This window comes from Echiichthys vipera, assembly GCF_963691815.1.
Source record: "Echiichthys vipera genome assembly, chromosome: 17".
Lineage (NCBI taxonomy): Eukaryota > Metazoa > Chordata > Actinopteri > Perciformes > Trachinidae > Echiichthys > Echiichthys vipera.
In genome coordinates, this window is record NC_139842.1 from 23929582 (window position 1) to 23948199 (window position 18618).

The 18618-nt window shown below is 44.9% G+C and overlaps 2 protein-coding genes across 2 annotated transcripts; one reads left to right on the plus strand and one right to left on the minus strand.

Moving 5' to 3' along the window:
* Positions 1–2834: 2834 nt before the first annotated feature.
* trir (telomerase RNA component interacting RNase) lies at positions 2835–4620 on the plus strand. The gene is made up of 3 exons (XM_083930760.1): positions 2835–3654; positions 4038–4109; positions 4191–4620. The coding sequence occupies exons 1-3, from the start codon at positions 3316–3318 to the stop codon at positions 4296–4298; spliced, it is 519 nt and encodes a 172-aa protein (XP_083786886.1). The 5' UTR covers positions 2835–3315; the 3' UTR covers positions 4299–4620.
* Positions 4621–4834: 214 nt separating this feature from the next.
* Positions 4835–17910, minus strand: ubn2b (ubinuclein 2b). Its single transcript, XM_083931959.1, has 17 exons — positions 17286–17910; positions 15828–15956; positions 15512–15613; positions 14677–14808; positions 14442–14548; positions 13119–13614; positions 12303–12373; positions 12085–12214; positions 11544–11650; positions 11343–11453; positions 11078–11221; positions 10089–10139; positions 9953–9995; positions 7701–8966; positions 6545–6752; positions 5949–6017; positions 4835–5718 (listed from the first exon to the last, which is right to left on the minus strand). Exons 1-17 carry the CDS (start codon positions 17604–17606, stop codon positions 5672–5674), a joined length of 3534 nt encoding a protein of 1177 aa, XP_083788085.1. The 5' UTR covers positions 17607–17910; the 3' UTR covers positions 4835–5671.
* Positions 17911–18618: the final 708 nt, after the last annotated feature.

The following is an 18618-nucleotide window of genomic DNA, read 5'->3' on the forward strand; positions in this document are numbered from 1 at the left end:
AACGGGAACTTAAGATAAGAAACGGTGGTCTGGTGTTTTCTTTGCCGATACATTTCAAGTAAACTGAAGAACTACTTCACTGTTTCGACCAAAACATTTCTTCAGAAAGATCTGAGAAAGGAGGCTGACCCAGGTTCTATTACCCTGGTGCCTTTTGTGGCTACATTTGGATTCTGTCACAATCTAAAGGCCAATCTGATTACTCAGACTTCTCACGTCCGCCTGGGCAGTTGGCTGAAATGGTGAAAGCCTTGTTTATCTCACACCACTTTCTACAAGCACGTCTCAAATTTGATAACCAGTAAACCTAAATCGTCCAACAAAAGCATGTAAAATGGCATTACTTGCAAATAGTATTTTTTGATAAATAGATGTTATTGATCCCAAGGTGGGAAATTGCAGCATAGCAGCAGCTTTGGACACAGTAACAACCCACAGATAAATCAAAACAGCAATATAAAAAGATACATAAATAACGTATAAATAAGCAGTCTAACTGTAGTGGAAAGTAAACCTAATAATATAAGGTGCAGTGAACAGTTTATGTAAAAAAAACAGCAGGTGCTTGGAGACTGTATTGTTACGGCAGCAAAAGAGTTTTGTTTATTTAATTATTTTTTTTAATGTAACTGTCAGAAAAAGCCTTAACAAAAGGACCAGGTCGGAATCAGAATCAAGTTATAATAAAAGTGAACTTTATTCTTAAACAAGAGAACACAGTACACTTCAACACCAGTGACTCCACCTGCTCTGAGGCCAGTCCTCCTCAATCAAGTCATTTAACATGCAGCTGAACAGTGACGGTTGTCATGGTGAAATATTCAGGGAAACATTGGAAGTTATCTCGGCTTTTCCTGTAGCAATCCGTCGTCTCACCAACTCTCCTCAGAAAAGATCCCTTTTCTCACAGTGGGACACCAAAAAATGAACACAGTCAGAGTTCATATCACTCATAATAATATGTCTGCACTTTTCCATCAGTGACCGTTATTAAGTCTTTCATTTCTTAGGTTTATCCTTGAATAAGACTCTATTTACAAGCCTGCCCAGCATTTCTAATGACAAAAAACGGACAAATAAGGTAAAAAAAAAAATCAATTAATTATTAAATGAATATGAATCCCATGGGAATGGGTCAGACAGGGTAACAGCCGTAGATTAAAGAAAATCCCCTCCAATGAAAATCAAGTTTTCACCTTATTAAGATGTGTTTATAAGCTACAAGACGTATCATGAGCGCGATGAGCATCAATGTCATGGCTGAGCATTTCTCCTTGAAACTTGTGTACCAAAGACTACATTTCACATTTAGTGCAGTCATTTTAGGAAACAAATGGGAAGAGAGCAAACTCAACTGATTATGTATCCTCAATATGTCCTGAGTAAGTATGTGCAGGGGCGGATTAAGGTGGTCGTGGGCCCCTAGGCTGCTGTTTGTTTGCCCCCCCCCACACACACACACACACACACACACACACATTATTAATCATACTTTGTCAGGAAAAAAAACTCTGCTAGAACAGAAGAAGAGTCTGTAACCTTGAAAAATCTTGTCAATTTTGGAATTTTCTTCAGTAGATCTTGGCCCCATTGTTCTTTCAGTTGTTGTGTTTTTCTTTTTCATGCTCTGCTATCACATTTCTTTTCGGACACTTTGCCGCTGTACTGTCTAATAACAGTGAGTGACATGTCATTTAACAAATGACCTCATGAACCCGGCCGCATGATGGCAGCTGATTGGGTAAATGTTTCCCATATCTATTCAATCAGTGACTTAATTTCTAAGGGCCCCAATAGTTTTTTTCCCCAGTGTAGTAAATTTAAAAAAGAATTGGCCAATGCAGCTGCACACCTGGGGCCCCTAGGCTGCAGCCTAGGTCAGCCTGTGCATTAATCCGCCTCTGAGGATGTGAACAAGATCCAACCAGACATTTTCACCAGGCTTTACCTAATGTTTAGATCTGTTTTGGTATTTATGAAAAATAGCACATATGAATTAGATTAGGCCCCATTTGCCGATGTGAACAAACTATTTAAAAAAACTTGTATTACATGTATTGTTTGTCTTGATGTAAGTAACTCGGTCATTTTCATGTGAAAAAAACAATGAATAGGCGAATGCATATGGTATATTTGGGTCTTTTTGAAACTTAAATGGGTCTTACTGAAACCTCCCCCTATTGGGATTCTTCTGGGCTTAGCCCCCTTACTCAGGACACATCAAGGATACAGAATCAGTTGAGTTTGCTTCTGTTACAGTGTGTTCAACCTTTTTTCATGAATTGACTGGACTACAAGGCCAGCTCCAGAATTCCTCAATGAGGGGGAAGAGTAGGTATGCTTGTTTTGTGAAAACCATGTTGGACAAAACAAAATGAACCATAGCAGATTGACTTTACATACTTTAAACGTGTCTGGAGGAGAAGTATATGTGCACCTATATTGTATAAAGGCGGTGCAACATGTTTGGATGATTCAACCCCAGCAAAGCACGACAGCAACAGTAGTAAAATCAATTACCCAGTAAGTACATTCTTTTTAAACTTTTTTTAACAATGACACAAAAATATCAAATACAACAAATCAGACAACATCAAATTGACAATGGACAATGCATTGAAAAAAGAGAATAAATAATCAGGGTTTTAAAAAATATCTGTATATTCAACCATATATATATACATACTATATATATATATATATATATATATATATATATATATACATACATACATACATACAATTATATAAAAATATTAACTTTCTATGAATAAATTAAAGATTTCCATGTTTTTGAAACACGAGCTTCACTTCCGCCACAGCGTGACGTCATCAGTAGAATTTAAACATGGCCGACAGCTAGTGCTAGGTGGCGAAAGTTAGCGAAAAGCGTTGGTAAAAACTGCCGAGCTCAGTATTTGGTGCAGGTATTTAAACTCTGTTGGACGCTTTAAATGTATTAGTATATTTGGATACACCTCACACATGAACTGGAGGTTTAAGCTGAGAGACGGCCTTACGGACATTAGCCCGCAGTATTAGCCGCGTTAGCATCGGACCAGCGCCTGCTCCTGTTGTTGTTCAGGGCTATGAGCTACAGAGCTGACGTCGGGAAGCCTTTTTTATTTCGCAGTATTTTTCATTGACTTCTCAACCGGACTGTATAGCTGTGTCGGTGGATTGGCTCCTGGGCTTTTTGTACTGTACGGCTGGTGGAGTCCGGCCCGTTTTTCAGCGTATTGGCGGTGTTGTTCGAGGGCCAGCTTCGCGACAAAGCCATAGCTACCAGGGTCTCTGTTTGAACTGTAGCTGTTTATGAGCACCACTCACAGCAACATGGATCCAAAGCGCGCACACGGCAAAAAACCTCAAACGAGCGGCGGCGGTAGGAGCAGCAGCAGCAGCAGTAGTAGTAGTAGCGACTCCAGCTGCGGCAGCCCCGGGTCCCGCTCCAGCAGCCCCGCACCGGCAGCAAGCAACGCCACGGGGCCCGGGGGCAACGCGTTCGCTAACGACGGCAGCTTCATGGAGATGTTCAAGAAGAAGATGGAGGAGGAGAAAGAGAGGAGGCAGCAGCAAACAAGTGGAGAAGCCAGTGCCCCCGAGCAAGGACAGGCATCAGTGGAAAAGAAGCCCCCTCCCGTGGCGAGCTTTGTAAGGGGTTTGGCAGTTGTAAGATGAGATAGCAGTAGTTAAACACACATCCAAATTGAAGCACCATGCACCCATTGACCGTCTTACTCTATCCGGCACTGCAGTTCTTACATCCTGAAATAATGGCCGATATTTCAGTCTTAATTGCCTGTATCATTTCACACATGCCAGTGCTGGTGTTTACTTGCAATGTTTTCTGAACACATTCTGGCAATATGTAATATTTTTAGACCAGTGAAGAACAAGGGATGCTCCTCAGTGATGGTTTTGCTGGTGGTGCGGCAAGAGACTAAATGTAGACCTGCTCTGGTGTAGTCTCCTTCATTGACAGTCCATCTGCAAGGGCTCCTGTAACGGTTTCAGTCTTCTATCCCCTAACCCAGGTGGGGAAGCGCAGAGGCGGTGTGTTCCTAAAGACTGGCATGGTTGCGAAGAAGCAGAAAAACGACACAGAGGTAAGTGGGGTTTGCTGGTGTCAACTTTTAAACGGTGCACTTTTGACTTCACCATTAATCACTTTGTTTCCTCTCCTGCAGGCTGAGCCCGGCAAGAGCGATGCTTGGTCAAAGTATATGGCTGAGGTAAAAAAGTACAAAGCCCACCAGTGTGGTGATGACGATAAGACCAGGCCTCTGGTCAAATAGGTTCCAACAGGCAAGAATGAGGAGACAATGTTTTGAGGGGACAATCATCTGGAAGAAGCTCTGGGAGGGCCGGCCAATCCTGACCTTCTCACACTGCCAGTTCAAGTTCCCTTCATAGTCTTTCACAAACTGCTTAGATTGGCACAGACCCTTTTTCCTTTTGTATTATTTTTGTCTTGCTTGTCATTTGTTGGACTCTGGTAATCTGATGTCAAAAGTTGTGTCATTGTTAAATGTTTTCAAATTTGTCATTACTGGGTTAAGTTAGGGTTCATTAATAGTTTGATTTAGTAGCCAAATCAAGGTGTCAATTAAATCTACACTGCCCATTAATGTGTGGTGTTTGTGTGCCTCACTTTTGTTAGATCCTGTTACACACACACACACTACCTTAAGATCGGTGATCAGAGGAAACGTGGTTCTTACTCCTAAAAGCATCAGACTCACTTGACTTGAATGTGAGACCCTGTCAAAGTATTTCAAACTTGCATCAAATAACTCCATTGTGGAGGGAAAGATTTTAATTAAAAGCAGGTTCTATACAGAAACAAATGAATTCAAGTACAATGAAAAAGTGTACAGCTCTCATTGGAAAAATGCTCATTCTATTTGCAGTTTACATTTCTTACAGGTATCAGTGATAATTACATGATAAAAACAGCACCGAATAGACACACTGACCATGCATCAGAGAGGGAGACATACAAAAGGCACACCTTCAATCCCACCTACCAAACACACACTCTCACACTCCCACACACACATTCACCTAAAAACCCCATTCATTCGTTCTCCCTGTCCACAGTGATATAGGTCTATGTTGTAAACATCGACAAACTGTGTTTGTCTTTTATCAATTCTATGAAGAATAGTATCAAATTATTTAAAAACGTTATATTTAACTGTGGCATTCATGAAAAGTTGAATTGATCGCTGATCAAACATCTTATAAAAGGTGGATTCTGCAATTCTACTTAAATACACTTCTCAAATTCAGCAAATATCTCCCCGCGGCCTGCTGTCTGTTCTGTGTGTGAGCTGAGTGTTCATACACAGCCCTCAGACTGAGCCACACAACACTACTATGCTCCTGCCTGTGCGCAGCACGGGGAAGGCCATGAGTGCATAAAGAGAAAGGCAGTGAGGGGGACAGTGAATCTGATGCATGCTAACAGTCTGAAGGAAGGTTATTTGTTTGGGTGCCGAGTTCAAATAATCTTTCTCCACAATCGCAGTCTCCACCTTATGTGTAACCCAATCCTCCTTTCAGACCCCTATCCATCCGTCACTCAAAGTCACGTTCCATCCAGACTCGTCCCAGCACGTGGTCTTTTCATTAGACAGCATCCCCCGGGCGCTGAAATCCAGCTGGATCATAGCGTCTTCCTCTTAGCATCTCCTCCCTGGCTTTGACTGACATCTGGACAGGAATAACGCAGTTCTTGAAATGTCAGCGTGAAGCATTGATAGACAAAAAGACACCACAGAGATTGGGCAGATAAAATGACTACAGAAAAGGCATGCTGCCACCAACAGACGAGCAGAGAACAGAACAGGACAACCGAGACGGAACACCAGACACTTGAAAAGAGAAGAGGAAAGGCGCGGAGGGGGGTAGGCTGTGAAGGTGGAGGGAGGGTCAGATTTTACCTGAGAAAGCGAGCTGCAAGTGAGGAGGCAGAGCAACCTGAGACCCTGACTGGAGACTCTTATACAGATCTGAGGAGACAGGACAGGGGAACAAGAGACATGGAGGGGAGGGAGATGAGGGAGGGACAGAAACCAAAGACAGGGAGCAAAGGAGGGAGAGAGCAAGATGGTACAGAGGTGAAGGACAAGGGAATGACAGCCAAAGAGAGGGGGGGATAAAGATAGAAGAATAACGAGGCGGGGTGGGGGAGGTGACCCATACAGGATCATTTTGGTGAAAAAGAGAAGAAAGGAGAAGTTTGGAGAAATGAAGCAAACAAAATGGAATAATGTCAAACAGGAGAAAAATCACAAGCTTACATCTGACACACAATATGGTGATAAAACAAGATGCTAGAACATACAACACAAAACAAAACCTATACAGGAACGCCAAAACTAGACAACAGCAAGGCAACGTCTGCCTACTGCGTCAAAACATAAGATTCCACTTCAATCAAAGTGACAATATTAGATTTGAGTGTAGATGCGTGTGTGGTGCATTATTTAAATGATATAGGGAGTATCCGCTGTTTTGGCCTGCAAGCATCACTTACTCTGGGTCAGGGTAGACAACGTTGCATTGCTACTGGCTGCAGAGCCGCTGGTTGCTGTACTGGAGCCTGCGGTGCCCAGTGTAGACAGGTTTAGCATCGAGGGGAACTGGAAGGGCAGGGATACGGGCACCAGGCCCCCGAGCATCCCGAAGCCCAGGGGAAGAGACGAGGGTGAGCCGATGAGACTGCTGCTACCTGCTGTGGAGACCTGAGCAGCAACATCATCGCATACGTTTAATACCAAGTACAAACTCTAGATATCGTGTCAGAAAACACTGTTTATGAGCACAAAACAACAGGGCGGTAAAGTGGACAACACCTCTGCAATGCTCTGTTCTGATAACACAGCAGAGATCAGTTTTCCCAACTCTTCAAATATTTTCCAGCAGTTAGCAGTTCTCAGAATCTATACAAAAGTATAAGTAGCATTAAAGGTTGAATATGTAGAATTCAAAAGCTATATTTAGATCTAAAAAAAGAAGAATACTCCCTCGGGGCAGAGAATGAAAGTATTGCTTTTCCATAAATTTTTTTTAGTTTGCATAAATATTCTAAAATTTTTGAAGAGTTTGACAACGACTTTCTTTCCCGTTCTGTTTCCATGGTAGCAGCCAATAGTGTTGGGCGTTGCTGGTGGCCAGGGTTGTCTGTTGTTCGGTGCAGCTACTGTAGGCTGGCACTGGGTGAAAGCCTCAGCAAAGGGGGCGAGGTCCACGGCATTCAAACACACGCCCAAATGGCTACGTTTCTCCTTGATCGCTAACATCACTTCCATCTTTACTTAGCTGGAACGGCTAACGCTAACGGCTAACGCTAACTGTCAACTCCTCTCATACTTGTTTTTATGGTGCTGGGGATGGGTTCAAACAGGCTCTAACAGACTCTGCTCTCCTGTCTCCTCACTTGACACACTCAGCAACGAACCTGGCAACCCAACTGCTGGAATTCATTTTTGTTGTTGCGACTACGATCTTGAGACACTAAATGGTGGTGTTCTGCTTATTCTCCATATTCAACCTTTAACACAATGAAACTTCTGAGACTGATGGGGACAAAAGTGGAGGACATATATATAAATGTGCTGGATAATAATTCATTTGGACAGAAGGAAGAACACGCTGCAGGTTACTAATCTGGACATGCTATCAGTACAAACCTGTGGTAACTGAGAAGAGACAGATGAGGATATGACAGACGTGACTGGCTTGGCCCCCTGAGGTGTCCCGCCCCCTGTCCTCTGACGCTGACCTGCGTTGACAGAGGCTATTGCGGGGGAGGCACTGGATCCTGAATGCTTGCTTATGGATATGGTGTTAATAAGGCTGGCGTTGGTGGTGGTCTTCTGGCTGCCTGAAAGAGTGTAGCTGCCTTGCCCCGGCTTGGTTGCTCCTCCTTGGGCACCTGAGAACTGCGGGCGGAACCCTGCTGGGCTTTTGGTAGAGTACTGGTGTATGGTGGTAGCCTGAGACCTGGGGTTTTGAGAGATGGAGGGAGATGCGGAGGTGGTAGTGGTCACGGCGAGGTTGAGGGTGCGGGGAGTGAGTTTGACGATCGGAGGGATGCTGCTGTGGGTGGATTTGGTGAGAGTAGCGTGCATAGGGGTAATGAAGTTAGACTGTGGCTGGGACTGAACTCCAGAGAGAGTCTGAGAAAGAGAGGGGGAGGATTTACTCTGAGGGGTATGGGGCAGGCGAGGCGTCTGGAAGGTTTTGGGGGTCATGTGTGAGGAGGATATGAGGGTGTGTGGCCGAGACTGAGGCGATGTGATGATAATAGTGTCACCGCTGGTGGCTTTATTATTGCTGCCTTTGAGAAGGCTAGAAGTGGGGGTGGAGACCCCCGTCTTTGATCCTGGGGGCACAAGCGGAGACGCAGTGGGTGGTGGACGTGGTTTGGGTGACGCTGAGGCAGGCATGTTGGCTTTAGCCACACCCACAGCCAAAGTTCTCTGAGTGTTCAACACTGAGTGTCTGTGTGCTTGCACCGCCCCCTTAACGATCCCCATGGCATCCACCCTCACTGAGGACAGAGGCGAGGACGTGATGTTGAGAGGCCGAGACAGAGGGGTGGAGGAAGACGACGAGGTAGAGATGTAGTGAGGTGTACTGGAGCTGGGAGTACTGAGTGAGTTGTTTTTCTGCTGCTGGATGAGTGGTGAGGCATGGAGTGAAGAGGGCTTGCTGGCAGCCTTGGGTCCGTCCGGGGACGGGGGGCTGTCCCCGTGGGCCAGGCCCTTGGCTGCGTTGCCAAGGATGGCCAGGGCCTGGGAGATTGAGTCCAGCGAGGGAGCTGTCAGATCCTCGTCGAGGGAATCGAGACATATGGGCTCAGACGGTGACGGAGGTGGTCGCTTGGCAACCTGGACTGCAGGGGAGGAAGTGGCACCTGCTGAAGGTGTGGACCGCTGAACCCACACCGCCTCCTGGAAGTACAGATTACACAGAAACATTACAAACTGAGTAACAGATATTCTCATGGTTGAGGGCCCGTCCACACAAAGACACGTTTTCCTGTAACCGCACAACCTAAGTATCGTTTTGGCCCACCATCTATTGAATATTTGAAAACGTTTGAAAAAATTGGTCCCTAGTAGCTTTTTATAAATAAAAGAAAAAAAGGAGTGAGACAGTGCCCTTCTATAAGTGCTTTGGGACAGGGAAGGGGCTCACAGCAGCACCCTCTGCTCGTTGAGGACACTAACTGCAGAGTGATTTGTCCCCACTAACACCAGAAACAGAGACACATTTCTCTCTAGGGTGGAGGAGGATTTGGGAGGTCACCAGATTTGGAGAGAGACTCTCCGGTGTTTGTATTAGGATTATACACAACAGCGTCTCTTCTTCTCCGTGCTGGTGTATTTCTGTGACAGTTACAGTGCCACACCCAAGCCTGGCATGTGTACTACACTGGTACTACAGCGATTTTAGCCAGATTCTCTGGTTTCGTGTGGACGCAGATATTTCTTGAGCCGAGTGCATGTGGACGGAACACTTAAGAACGACGGAGAAAAAAAGGTTGTTTCCGATCTTGTAGACGTACCCTTAAAGAGGACATAATGTGCTTCAGCCACTGAGCGAGATAGTTAGGCCCTGGACACACAAGCAGTGATGTGCACCTCAGCCCAACCTCTGCTCTTTTATCCTTCATCATTTACATTGACAACTGTATATAATGAGGGATCAAAGCGAACAAAAACTGTTGAAGCATTCATGTGGGCATGTGTGTATTGTTTTGGGCCAGACTTAAGAGAACATGAACCTATCTTTTAATAAGAACTTTGACGGCAGCTTTAAAGGTTTGTAATGTTTGAGATTAATGTTGGCGGTCAGATGAGTGCCATAATAACATGCAGCCGTATCTTTATCAAAAACTAAAGCCTTTAAGGTTGAAGTAAAAGTCAAGTCTAACCTTTGGCCTGGCCTTGGGAGTAGTGACCATCTTCTTCTTTGCTCTGGAGTGAAAGAAAACCAAAACAACAAAGTGAGAACAAGCTGCACAAGTCAGAGTTAGTCCCGGAGACATCCGTTCATAAAAAGTGACTCACGTGTAGCCTGTCAGGTGACCATGGACCATGATGCTCTCTTTGAACAGCATCCTGTAAACAGAAATATACATGTTAGAATGTATCCTGTAGATCATGAGCTAGTCAGTAAAAGCAAGTTAAATCTATTGTTGAAGCCATTATACAGCAGGTAGATATTGTAAATACTCTAATAGGCCTTTTAATAGGTTCTCATGGGTTTTAAGTCCCTGGAGGAAAACAATAACGAGAAGATCTATTTGGGTGCTTCAGTTCATTATCTGCTGTTTAATACAGCAACATGATGGGACGAGGGCTGCTGGTGGTGGCAGACATTTTGTCCTACTGCCATGGCATTTACTGCTGCATCATTTACTGCTGCACACTGGATGTAAAGAATGAAATGCAGAGGAGTAAAATAAAACTCTGTGTGTCTGTCTCCACTGTAAATCATCGGTTGTTTGTTTACTTATTTGTGCTTTTGAATATAACTGCTGTGAAACAATTAGAAAAGAATGTTGTATTTCTCAGACGCAGCACCGTGCCGCTCTGCTCTCTCTCCCTCCCCGCCTGAGCTCACTGCACACACCATTCTCTGCAGCCTGCCCTGCAGATCAGCATAAACGCACCATCTTATCTGTCTGGGTCTTGTTTTAAATGAGTCGGGAAACCTTTGACGGCAAAGCCTGACCTTTGAATGTTATCAAGGTCGTAATATACCAGAGTACTTCCTTGTTTTATGAATGAAGCAGTAAGGAGTTGAAGCTGCGGCGTTGTGTGTGTTCAACCGGCAACAGTCATCCCCGTAAGCCCCACCCCGAAGGTTAATGTCCTTTCAGAGAGCACTGCCCTCTGAGCAGGGACTATTTTAGGGGTAAACAGGCCCCAGAACTCATTAGACCCTGGTCCCTCGGGTAGAAATGACGAGTTACACAAAAGCTTCCTCGTCCCTGAGGAAAGTTCCTGCGGTCGAGAAGAACTGTAAAACGAAATAGTCTTTGCGAGACACACACCTTGCCTGCATCCAGCCTTTAGGCCAGAGAGGTTTCACTTCCGTTTCCATGAAGGCTTTGAGGTAGTCTTCTAGAGACAGGGAGTTCTTGCCCTCCAGCTCATAGCAGCCCAGCTTCACCCGCACCAGGTTACACAGCAATAACCTGGAAAGCACACATCATCCAAATACACCATCACAAAAAACAGCAAACTAATGACCATGACCTGAAAAGAAGAACGTAATCACCACAGGTACATTCATTCCCACTCGCATAAGAAACTGACCTGAGTTTGTCATCCCAGACAAACTTCTTTCGAGGGCCCATCACCCTCTTCCCTGGTTTCTCCTCATCATCATCCTCTGACCCGTTTTTCTCTCCCTCCCCAGACTGCTGCCTATGAGCACAGAAATAAACACCTCACAGCTCAGATACGTAAAAAAGGAAACAAATACGACGACTGTGACAAAACAAGTGTTGTCCTTACTTTGCCACTTTAGCGATGCAGTCCATGTTGTATCGAGCAATCTGCTCCGGCATCACGCTGCACACTGCCAGCTTCAGCTTCAGCAGGGGTGTTCGAAGACGGTCATCCTAGGCGACGGGGATAAGCACAGTCAGAAATCAAACTCACATTGCTAAATATAGAATCAGGTAACAGGCAGGCAGCAAGCAGACGCAGCAGTAACAGAGACAATGAGTGCTTTCACACCAATGTTACATTTAGACGCACCTGCCAGCACAGAGGCTCAGAGACTAATTCTTATGTCCTGTAAAATACTGAGCAACAAAACCCTCTAGGCGTCATCTGATCAGTTACATAAAAAACAAACTGAAAGTGGAGGATTATTTTATACGTTTACTTTACGACGAGTCCCTGCGACTGAACTGAATTCTGCAGGTTACTGTTTTAAAAGCAAATCCTTTGTCCTTCCAGATCTAATGAGAAGAATGTCCTCATGTCAGCACTTGTACAGGACTTTGTATTGTGGCCTTGTCTGAGAATAATATCAGTCACTCCCACACACCTGTATGTTGAGGCTGAGCTTCTTAAGGCGTTTGAGCAGCGCTTCTTTATTGCAGGGCACAAAGACCTCCAGGTGGGAGTAGACCACTGAACGCACCTCTGCAGGCTGCTCCTGAACCTGCAACTCAATGCTGACACGCACACATACAGACAGACACAGAGATTAACATAGACTTACATTTGTAGTTTATCTCACTGCAGAATCTGGACTGTACTCACTCCAGTAGGATGTTGTTCATGTCCAGTGTGAAGAACTTCTTCCTGCCCTCTGCGTCGAACAGACGGGACGCCTGCGTCAAGGGACAAGCATTAGGAAAGTTTAAGCAATGTCACAACTAACGCTGGTCACAATTCTGAAAGAGTGTTTTGGACAAAAAGGGATGAGGATATTGAAATGTTTAACCCCTTTGTGCTAAACAGGAAAAAGATGGTTTTCTGCGGCAGTCACATAGAACAGCCATAACAACGACGTTGTTCCAAAGGGTTGTTGAACAAAGGATGTTGTTATTGTCCAGTGTGAACAATTTGTTACCGGTTCAGGTTGAGATCCGGTAACAAATTGTAATCTGAATGGTATGTCTCCGAGCTTATCAATTTCTTTCAGTGCCAGCATGTTTATCTGACAGTTCATTGCAAAACAATAATGTCAAACTCGTGCATCTACGTTGCTGGAAAAAAGTCATGGTGCAGAGGGAGGAATGGTCCAAAGCGCGGCTTATTACAAGATTTAAGATGACAACAGCGCTGCAGCCTGTAATGTTGCCCATGCAAAAATATTTCCAAGACAAAGAATTACAGAAAATTGTGATTAGGAATCAGAATTGGACTGATAAGCACAATCCATTTTGTTAATTTGGAATCAATAAAATCTCATCAGTATCCAATCCTAAATATCTTTGGGTGTTGGTCAGATTAAACAACAAAATCACTTTGGGCTCTGGGAAATGATTATACTCTTTAAATACTTTGTATACAAAACAACTGATCAAAACATAATCTAACACACGGGATCCAGATGAATATCGAAGGCCTTACCGCTCTCAGGTCTTCGATGCGCTTTGTCAGTGGGGCCGGGAGTCCGCTGGGCAGAGGAGGCGGGGCCATCACATTACCCTGTAACACTCTGCTGCCCCCTGCTTTATGTCCCATCCCAAAGGAGCCGTTCTCTCCCTGGAGAGGACTGGAGGGCTGAGGGGAATCCAGCATCCCAAAGTCCAGGTCGCCCATCATGTCCTGCAGGATGTCGTTATTGGCTGAGCCCAGCAGTGACATCACAGCCGGGTCGGTGGCTAGGTCAGCCATATTGCATTCGTTGCTGCCAGCAGCCTTGGACTGGGTGTTGAGGAGTGCAGTGTTGGCGTTGGGCACTTTGGCAGTGGGGCGTGGCAGGCCAGCGGGAACAATGTTCTTCTTCCGCATCTCCTCCTTCTCCCTGGTGAAGCGACGCAGCATGTTGGCCAGGTGGATGGAATCCTTCATCAGCTTCTTCCTCTTTTTCTTTTCTGGCCGATGAACATTCAGGGCTGAAACTCTGCCAGAACAGAAGACACAAGAAGCACAAAGACATTTAACTGACAAGCACAGAGAACACAACCTGACTTCGCCAGATGGACTGATTCTCATTGTCTCAGCATATCCATCTGGGTACTCTGGTTTGGAGATCTTTTGGGAAGGTTTGAAAATACTGGTTGCTGATTGGATAAACCATCTGTCTATCACCAACATACGGGCCAAATCAACCAATCAGATCAACAAAGCGCATCACGTACTAACAGCATCGTGGCAAAGCTCAAAAAGTAAACAACGTGTCGGTAAAGGATGTTTGTAGCGCAGATTTACGGATAAAAGGGCACACTTTCAGGAGCCCGGTCCATATTCCAACAGAAGGATCAAAGATAAAAAAGCTTGATCATCTAATACGTAGAAGCCTCCATGTTGTTTACACTGGACAGTCTCTTCTCGCTTCATCACACTTAAATCTGCCTAAAAACCAACTCTGATTGGTTCAGTTGCTTGGCAAACGTCTCCAAATTTTCTCCGCCGCACGTTACCAGACTGATCTGAGAGTAGAATACAATAAAGCTTGCGAGATCAGGACAGTCTCACAAGGCTAAAGAGAACATGCATTCAGTTTAGGAATTCATCTGTAGTGTCCAACTCACAGGGTGAGGGAGCTGAGGGGAAACCATGATATACCTGACTAATTTCCCATAAGGACGCTTATTGTTCCAATCTTTACGACGGCACAACAATCTGCACGTGTAACTGGCTTGTGAAAAGAGGAAATATGGTGTCCATAGAAAGTATTTGAAAACAGCAAGTCTGAGATAAAACACTGAGGAAACATTGAAACCTCACCCAGGCTTTGGTACTTTGTTCTTCCTGGGTTTCTTGTCCTCCAGATTTCCACCATCTTGCTTTTTTCGACGTTTCTTTATCACCCGCTCCTCGCCGTCTTTCAGCTTCTACACACAGGTGCAAAAAACGTGGTTATCAATGTGGTATAACGGTCGTTCTTGATATATTTGATATAATCTGTCCGTGTGTATACTTTACCATGTGTTCGTACAAGTGCAGAGAAGCAAGAGCCTACCTTGAAGCGATTATCATCCGCGCCTGCATGTTCTCCCTCAGAGTCAGATGCTGCTCGGAACTGCAGAGTGCCTGTGTTGATGTAGAAGCCTCCGTGTTTTGTGGTGAGAGAGGCTGGCACCAGCTCGTCATACTGGAGCCAGGAGAGAAGTATAATTACTGTTAGTTTCCTTCCACTACTGTGTTGTACGCCAACCCTTTACCGCTGCTTAGAAAAACAACAAAAATTCTGTACTTTATGCAGTTTAGACTATACTTTGCAGTATTGTTTGGTTGTTAGTTTACAAGAAGGTAATGATAAATCATCCTTGTCTTCAACTTGAGAAGACTAACGCTACAATTAAACTTGTGTTTTGTTTTTTTTGGGCAGCTTTTAAGCCTTTTATTATATAGGACAGACAGGAAATGGGGTGAGGGGGGCATGCAGCAAAGGGCCGCAGGTCGGAGTTGAACCCGTGGACCTGCAGCCTCTTAACATGGGGCGACTGCGCTTACTACTCAGCCAGAGGTCGCCCCCAAATGTATGTTTTCTTGAAGATTTAAACTTTAATCATTACTGTCTAAGATCTTTTCTAATGCCATTTCTCCAATACGTCTTTCAAGCAGTAAGTATCTCATTTCCTTGCACACTGCATTGTGGGACAATACCGTCCATTACCACCACACTCAAAACAAAAATTGAAATACAAAAACAAATGAATCAACAACACTGATAACGTGGTATACTTTACTTAAGTATACTTCATTTTCTCACGCACGAATGAGTAACAAAATTGACACCCTCAAAAGCCCTAAGAAACAATGTGTGCGTGTGCTTTGGAAAAAAGGGAACTCACCGCCTCCGAATTGTCTATGAAGGGGTCGGTTTCATCGTAGCCGTAGCCAATGTCAATGAGATCCTGCATCCTGTCCTTTTTCTTCTTCTTTGGGACGCCACCCTGCAAACACAGGGAAGCACAAAAACATGTCAATGTAAACACTATGAACTTTAACATGAAACTTTTTTGTTTAGATAATTCGTATAGCTGAGTGACATTTATATGGTTCTGCACTTGTGTGTTCACAGAAGATAAGATCCTTCTGCATGCACAGCATCCACACAGTTATGGCCGTGGCGATATATTCTGATATCTTGAGACTATAAACACTCACATATTTGTTCTCAAATTTCTTGGCCAGCTCTTCTACCTCCCGCCTCTCCCTGTCATCATCAGCAAAGGGGTCGTTGGGGTCCAGGGGAGGAGCGAGTCCTTTGGGGACTGTGGAACCTGCATGCTTTACCTGAGGGATGAAAAAGAAATTGGTAAATGAATGAAATGGAAGCCATTTGTTTTATGTTTTTCGGTATATAATGCCTATTCTCACAAATGGATGCACCCCATAAGTCAGGTCTTCTTTTATAGGGGCAATCCACCGATTTTTACAACCTGAAGATGCACGACTACGCCTGTGACAGTTGTATATCGACTTCTACGGCTCTGGACGGAGCTATTAAACATCTGAGGCGGTCTGCATTACAAAATGGTGACATGATGCGTCAGCCGTGTCATATCGGAGTCCTGTAAATAGGGTTTACATCAACATCCAAGTTGTAATTACAACTGGGAAACTCTTGACTTTTCTAAAAACTCAGATATATCTGACACAGCACTGCATAATATAGTTTCGCCTCAAAATAGAGTATAATCGGGACACCTCTCATTAGCCAGAGTGAACTGAAAGGATGTAGCAGTGTTACATTGTCAAAGAACAGTATTCATAACCCTCACCTGACCAACTCTGTAATCATCAGGGCTGTAACAATGCAATGAACTGGATCGTTATATCAGTCCAACGATCCGATGTTGTCGATTCAAAGTGAAAATATCAATATCATTTTAAAAGTGTCTGGAAGAGCTCTGTAATAACATGGTCACGTCATATTTCTGTGGTGTTTTGTGAGTTGATATAAATGATAACTGATGTGCAACTGTGTTGAATGGGCGGATGATATCGTCATATACTGCTCATAGGACCCTGGATTAAAATCTAATTTAATTGGTGATGTCAGCAAATATATCATCCAAAGAATTGATATGAAATTGTGTCTTGAGAAAACTCCCCACTCATAATCCTACCACTGTCTTAAGTTGTCCAGTAACGAGACTGCATAAAGGTGTTAACATTGGATGTTTTCTCCATCTTTACCATCTGTCCCATATGACACAAACACAGCATTAACCAGGCAGGGTTCAGGATCCAGTGTTTCCAACATTAAATATGAAATACACTCATACTAGGGAATAAAAGTCAAAATGTCATAATGTCAAACTCGCTGAAATAGTCCTTTAACGTGCAACTTTCCATCCTAACAACTTCCTGACTTCACCGACCTGCCCAGACTTTGGCCCAGGGCCATTATTAATAAACACTGGGCAGAAGAACAGTGGATATTCACCGGGTCACTGCTTTATCGACACCACTTGTGCAGGATCACCAACATATCTGTGTGACATCTCCGCCTCACAGACCAAACAGTGCAGAGGTTCGGGAGGGATGCCAGGTTAGGCCCCTCCTGCTCGCATCATGGTGTCACATCATGGTGTCTACTGTGCGTCTCCTATCTCTAACCTGAGGAAGAGTTGGGTGGACCAGCTCGCCGTAGTTGAACTCAGAGGACCCCCGGTCACTTGGCTCGGACAGCGGTAGGTTGAGGCGGACGGTGGGTTTCGCATCCCCGGTCTCGGCGTCGCCTCCTTTCGCGTTCACGTTGCCGAACAGACCACCTCCGCCTCCTGACCCGACCGCCGCGGCACTTCCACCTCCATCTTTCCCAAAAGTGATGTCGACGGCCTCGTCTTCGCGGCGGCGCTTCTTGCTGGACTCCGGGGTCGTCGGCGAGGTGTTGAAGGACGAGATGGTGACGAACGGGACTTTCCTCGGCTCTGCCATCTGACGCTCTCCGTCCGACCACTGGGCACACAAAACGGGGGAGCGCCGCACTCCTCTGAGCCACCGCTGGCTGGAGAGCTAAACCCGGAGATGGTCGACAAGTAGAGCTAGCTGCTACTAGCTTCCTCCGAATGAGTGCTGCGGGCGACACAATGACTTCTGTCTCCTCTCGGCCCGTTTTAATCCATATAGCGTGGTCCCTGGCAGAGCCGCCGTCACCTACGAACGACTTAAACAGTGAGAAATAGCAGTTTGGAGTGCTTCCATGAAACTGGAGCTTAGCTACCGCACGGAGGGCTCTGTAGTAGCCATCTTGATCATTATTATCATTATTCAGAGGCTGGGCGTGCGTATGAAAAGAAAGCGGAAGCCGGGGAGGAAACAGAAGAGCGTTCGTCCAATGGCAGCGCCGGAACACGCCCACCTGACAGACAAGCGCGAACGTGCAGGGGCTGATTGTTCTGCACAGGCGGGATGTCCGGAGCACGGTCCGGATCATGGTCCGAACCCCTGAACGTCTACTGTTTACTACGATCACTACACCCAGGAGCACTGTTCTCGTGCAATCTCTCTGATGAATCTAAAACATCTGCATGCACGCTCAACTTTATAAACCGTTTGCTTGTCAGTGTGTGGAGTGAAAGTGTGGAACTATGTCCGACCATGAGCAAATTCAAACAGTACAAACGGATGGTGTTTACAAGGTACATGGAAGAAGAGGGGGATGACAAACTCTAGGGTTCTCACTTTTTTGCCATACTTGTCATTTATTTATTTTTACACAAGCGGTTATTGTGTTGTTTGTTGGTTATTGTTTGTTTTGTTGAGCGTATTAAAATAACAAACAAAAAAAACTGGATACACAGGAAGTAGGACAGCCTTTAGTACTGGGTACTAAGTGGAGAAGGGGTAGGAATTAATAAGCTAATGCTCCTTTACAAACATACAAAGGGTTTGAATGACTAGTGCTTCAAATGTAATATATGTTTCACGTGTTTGAAATAAAGCATCC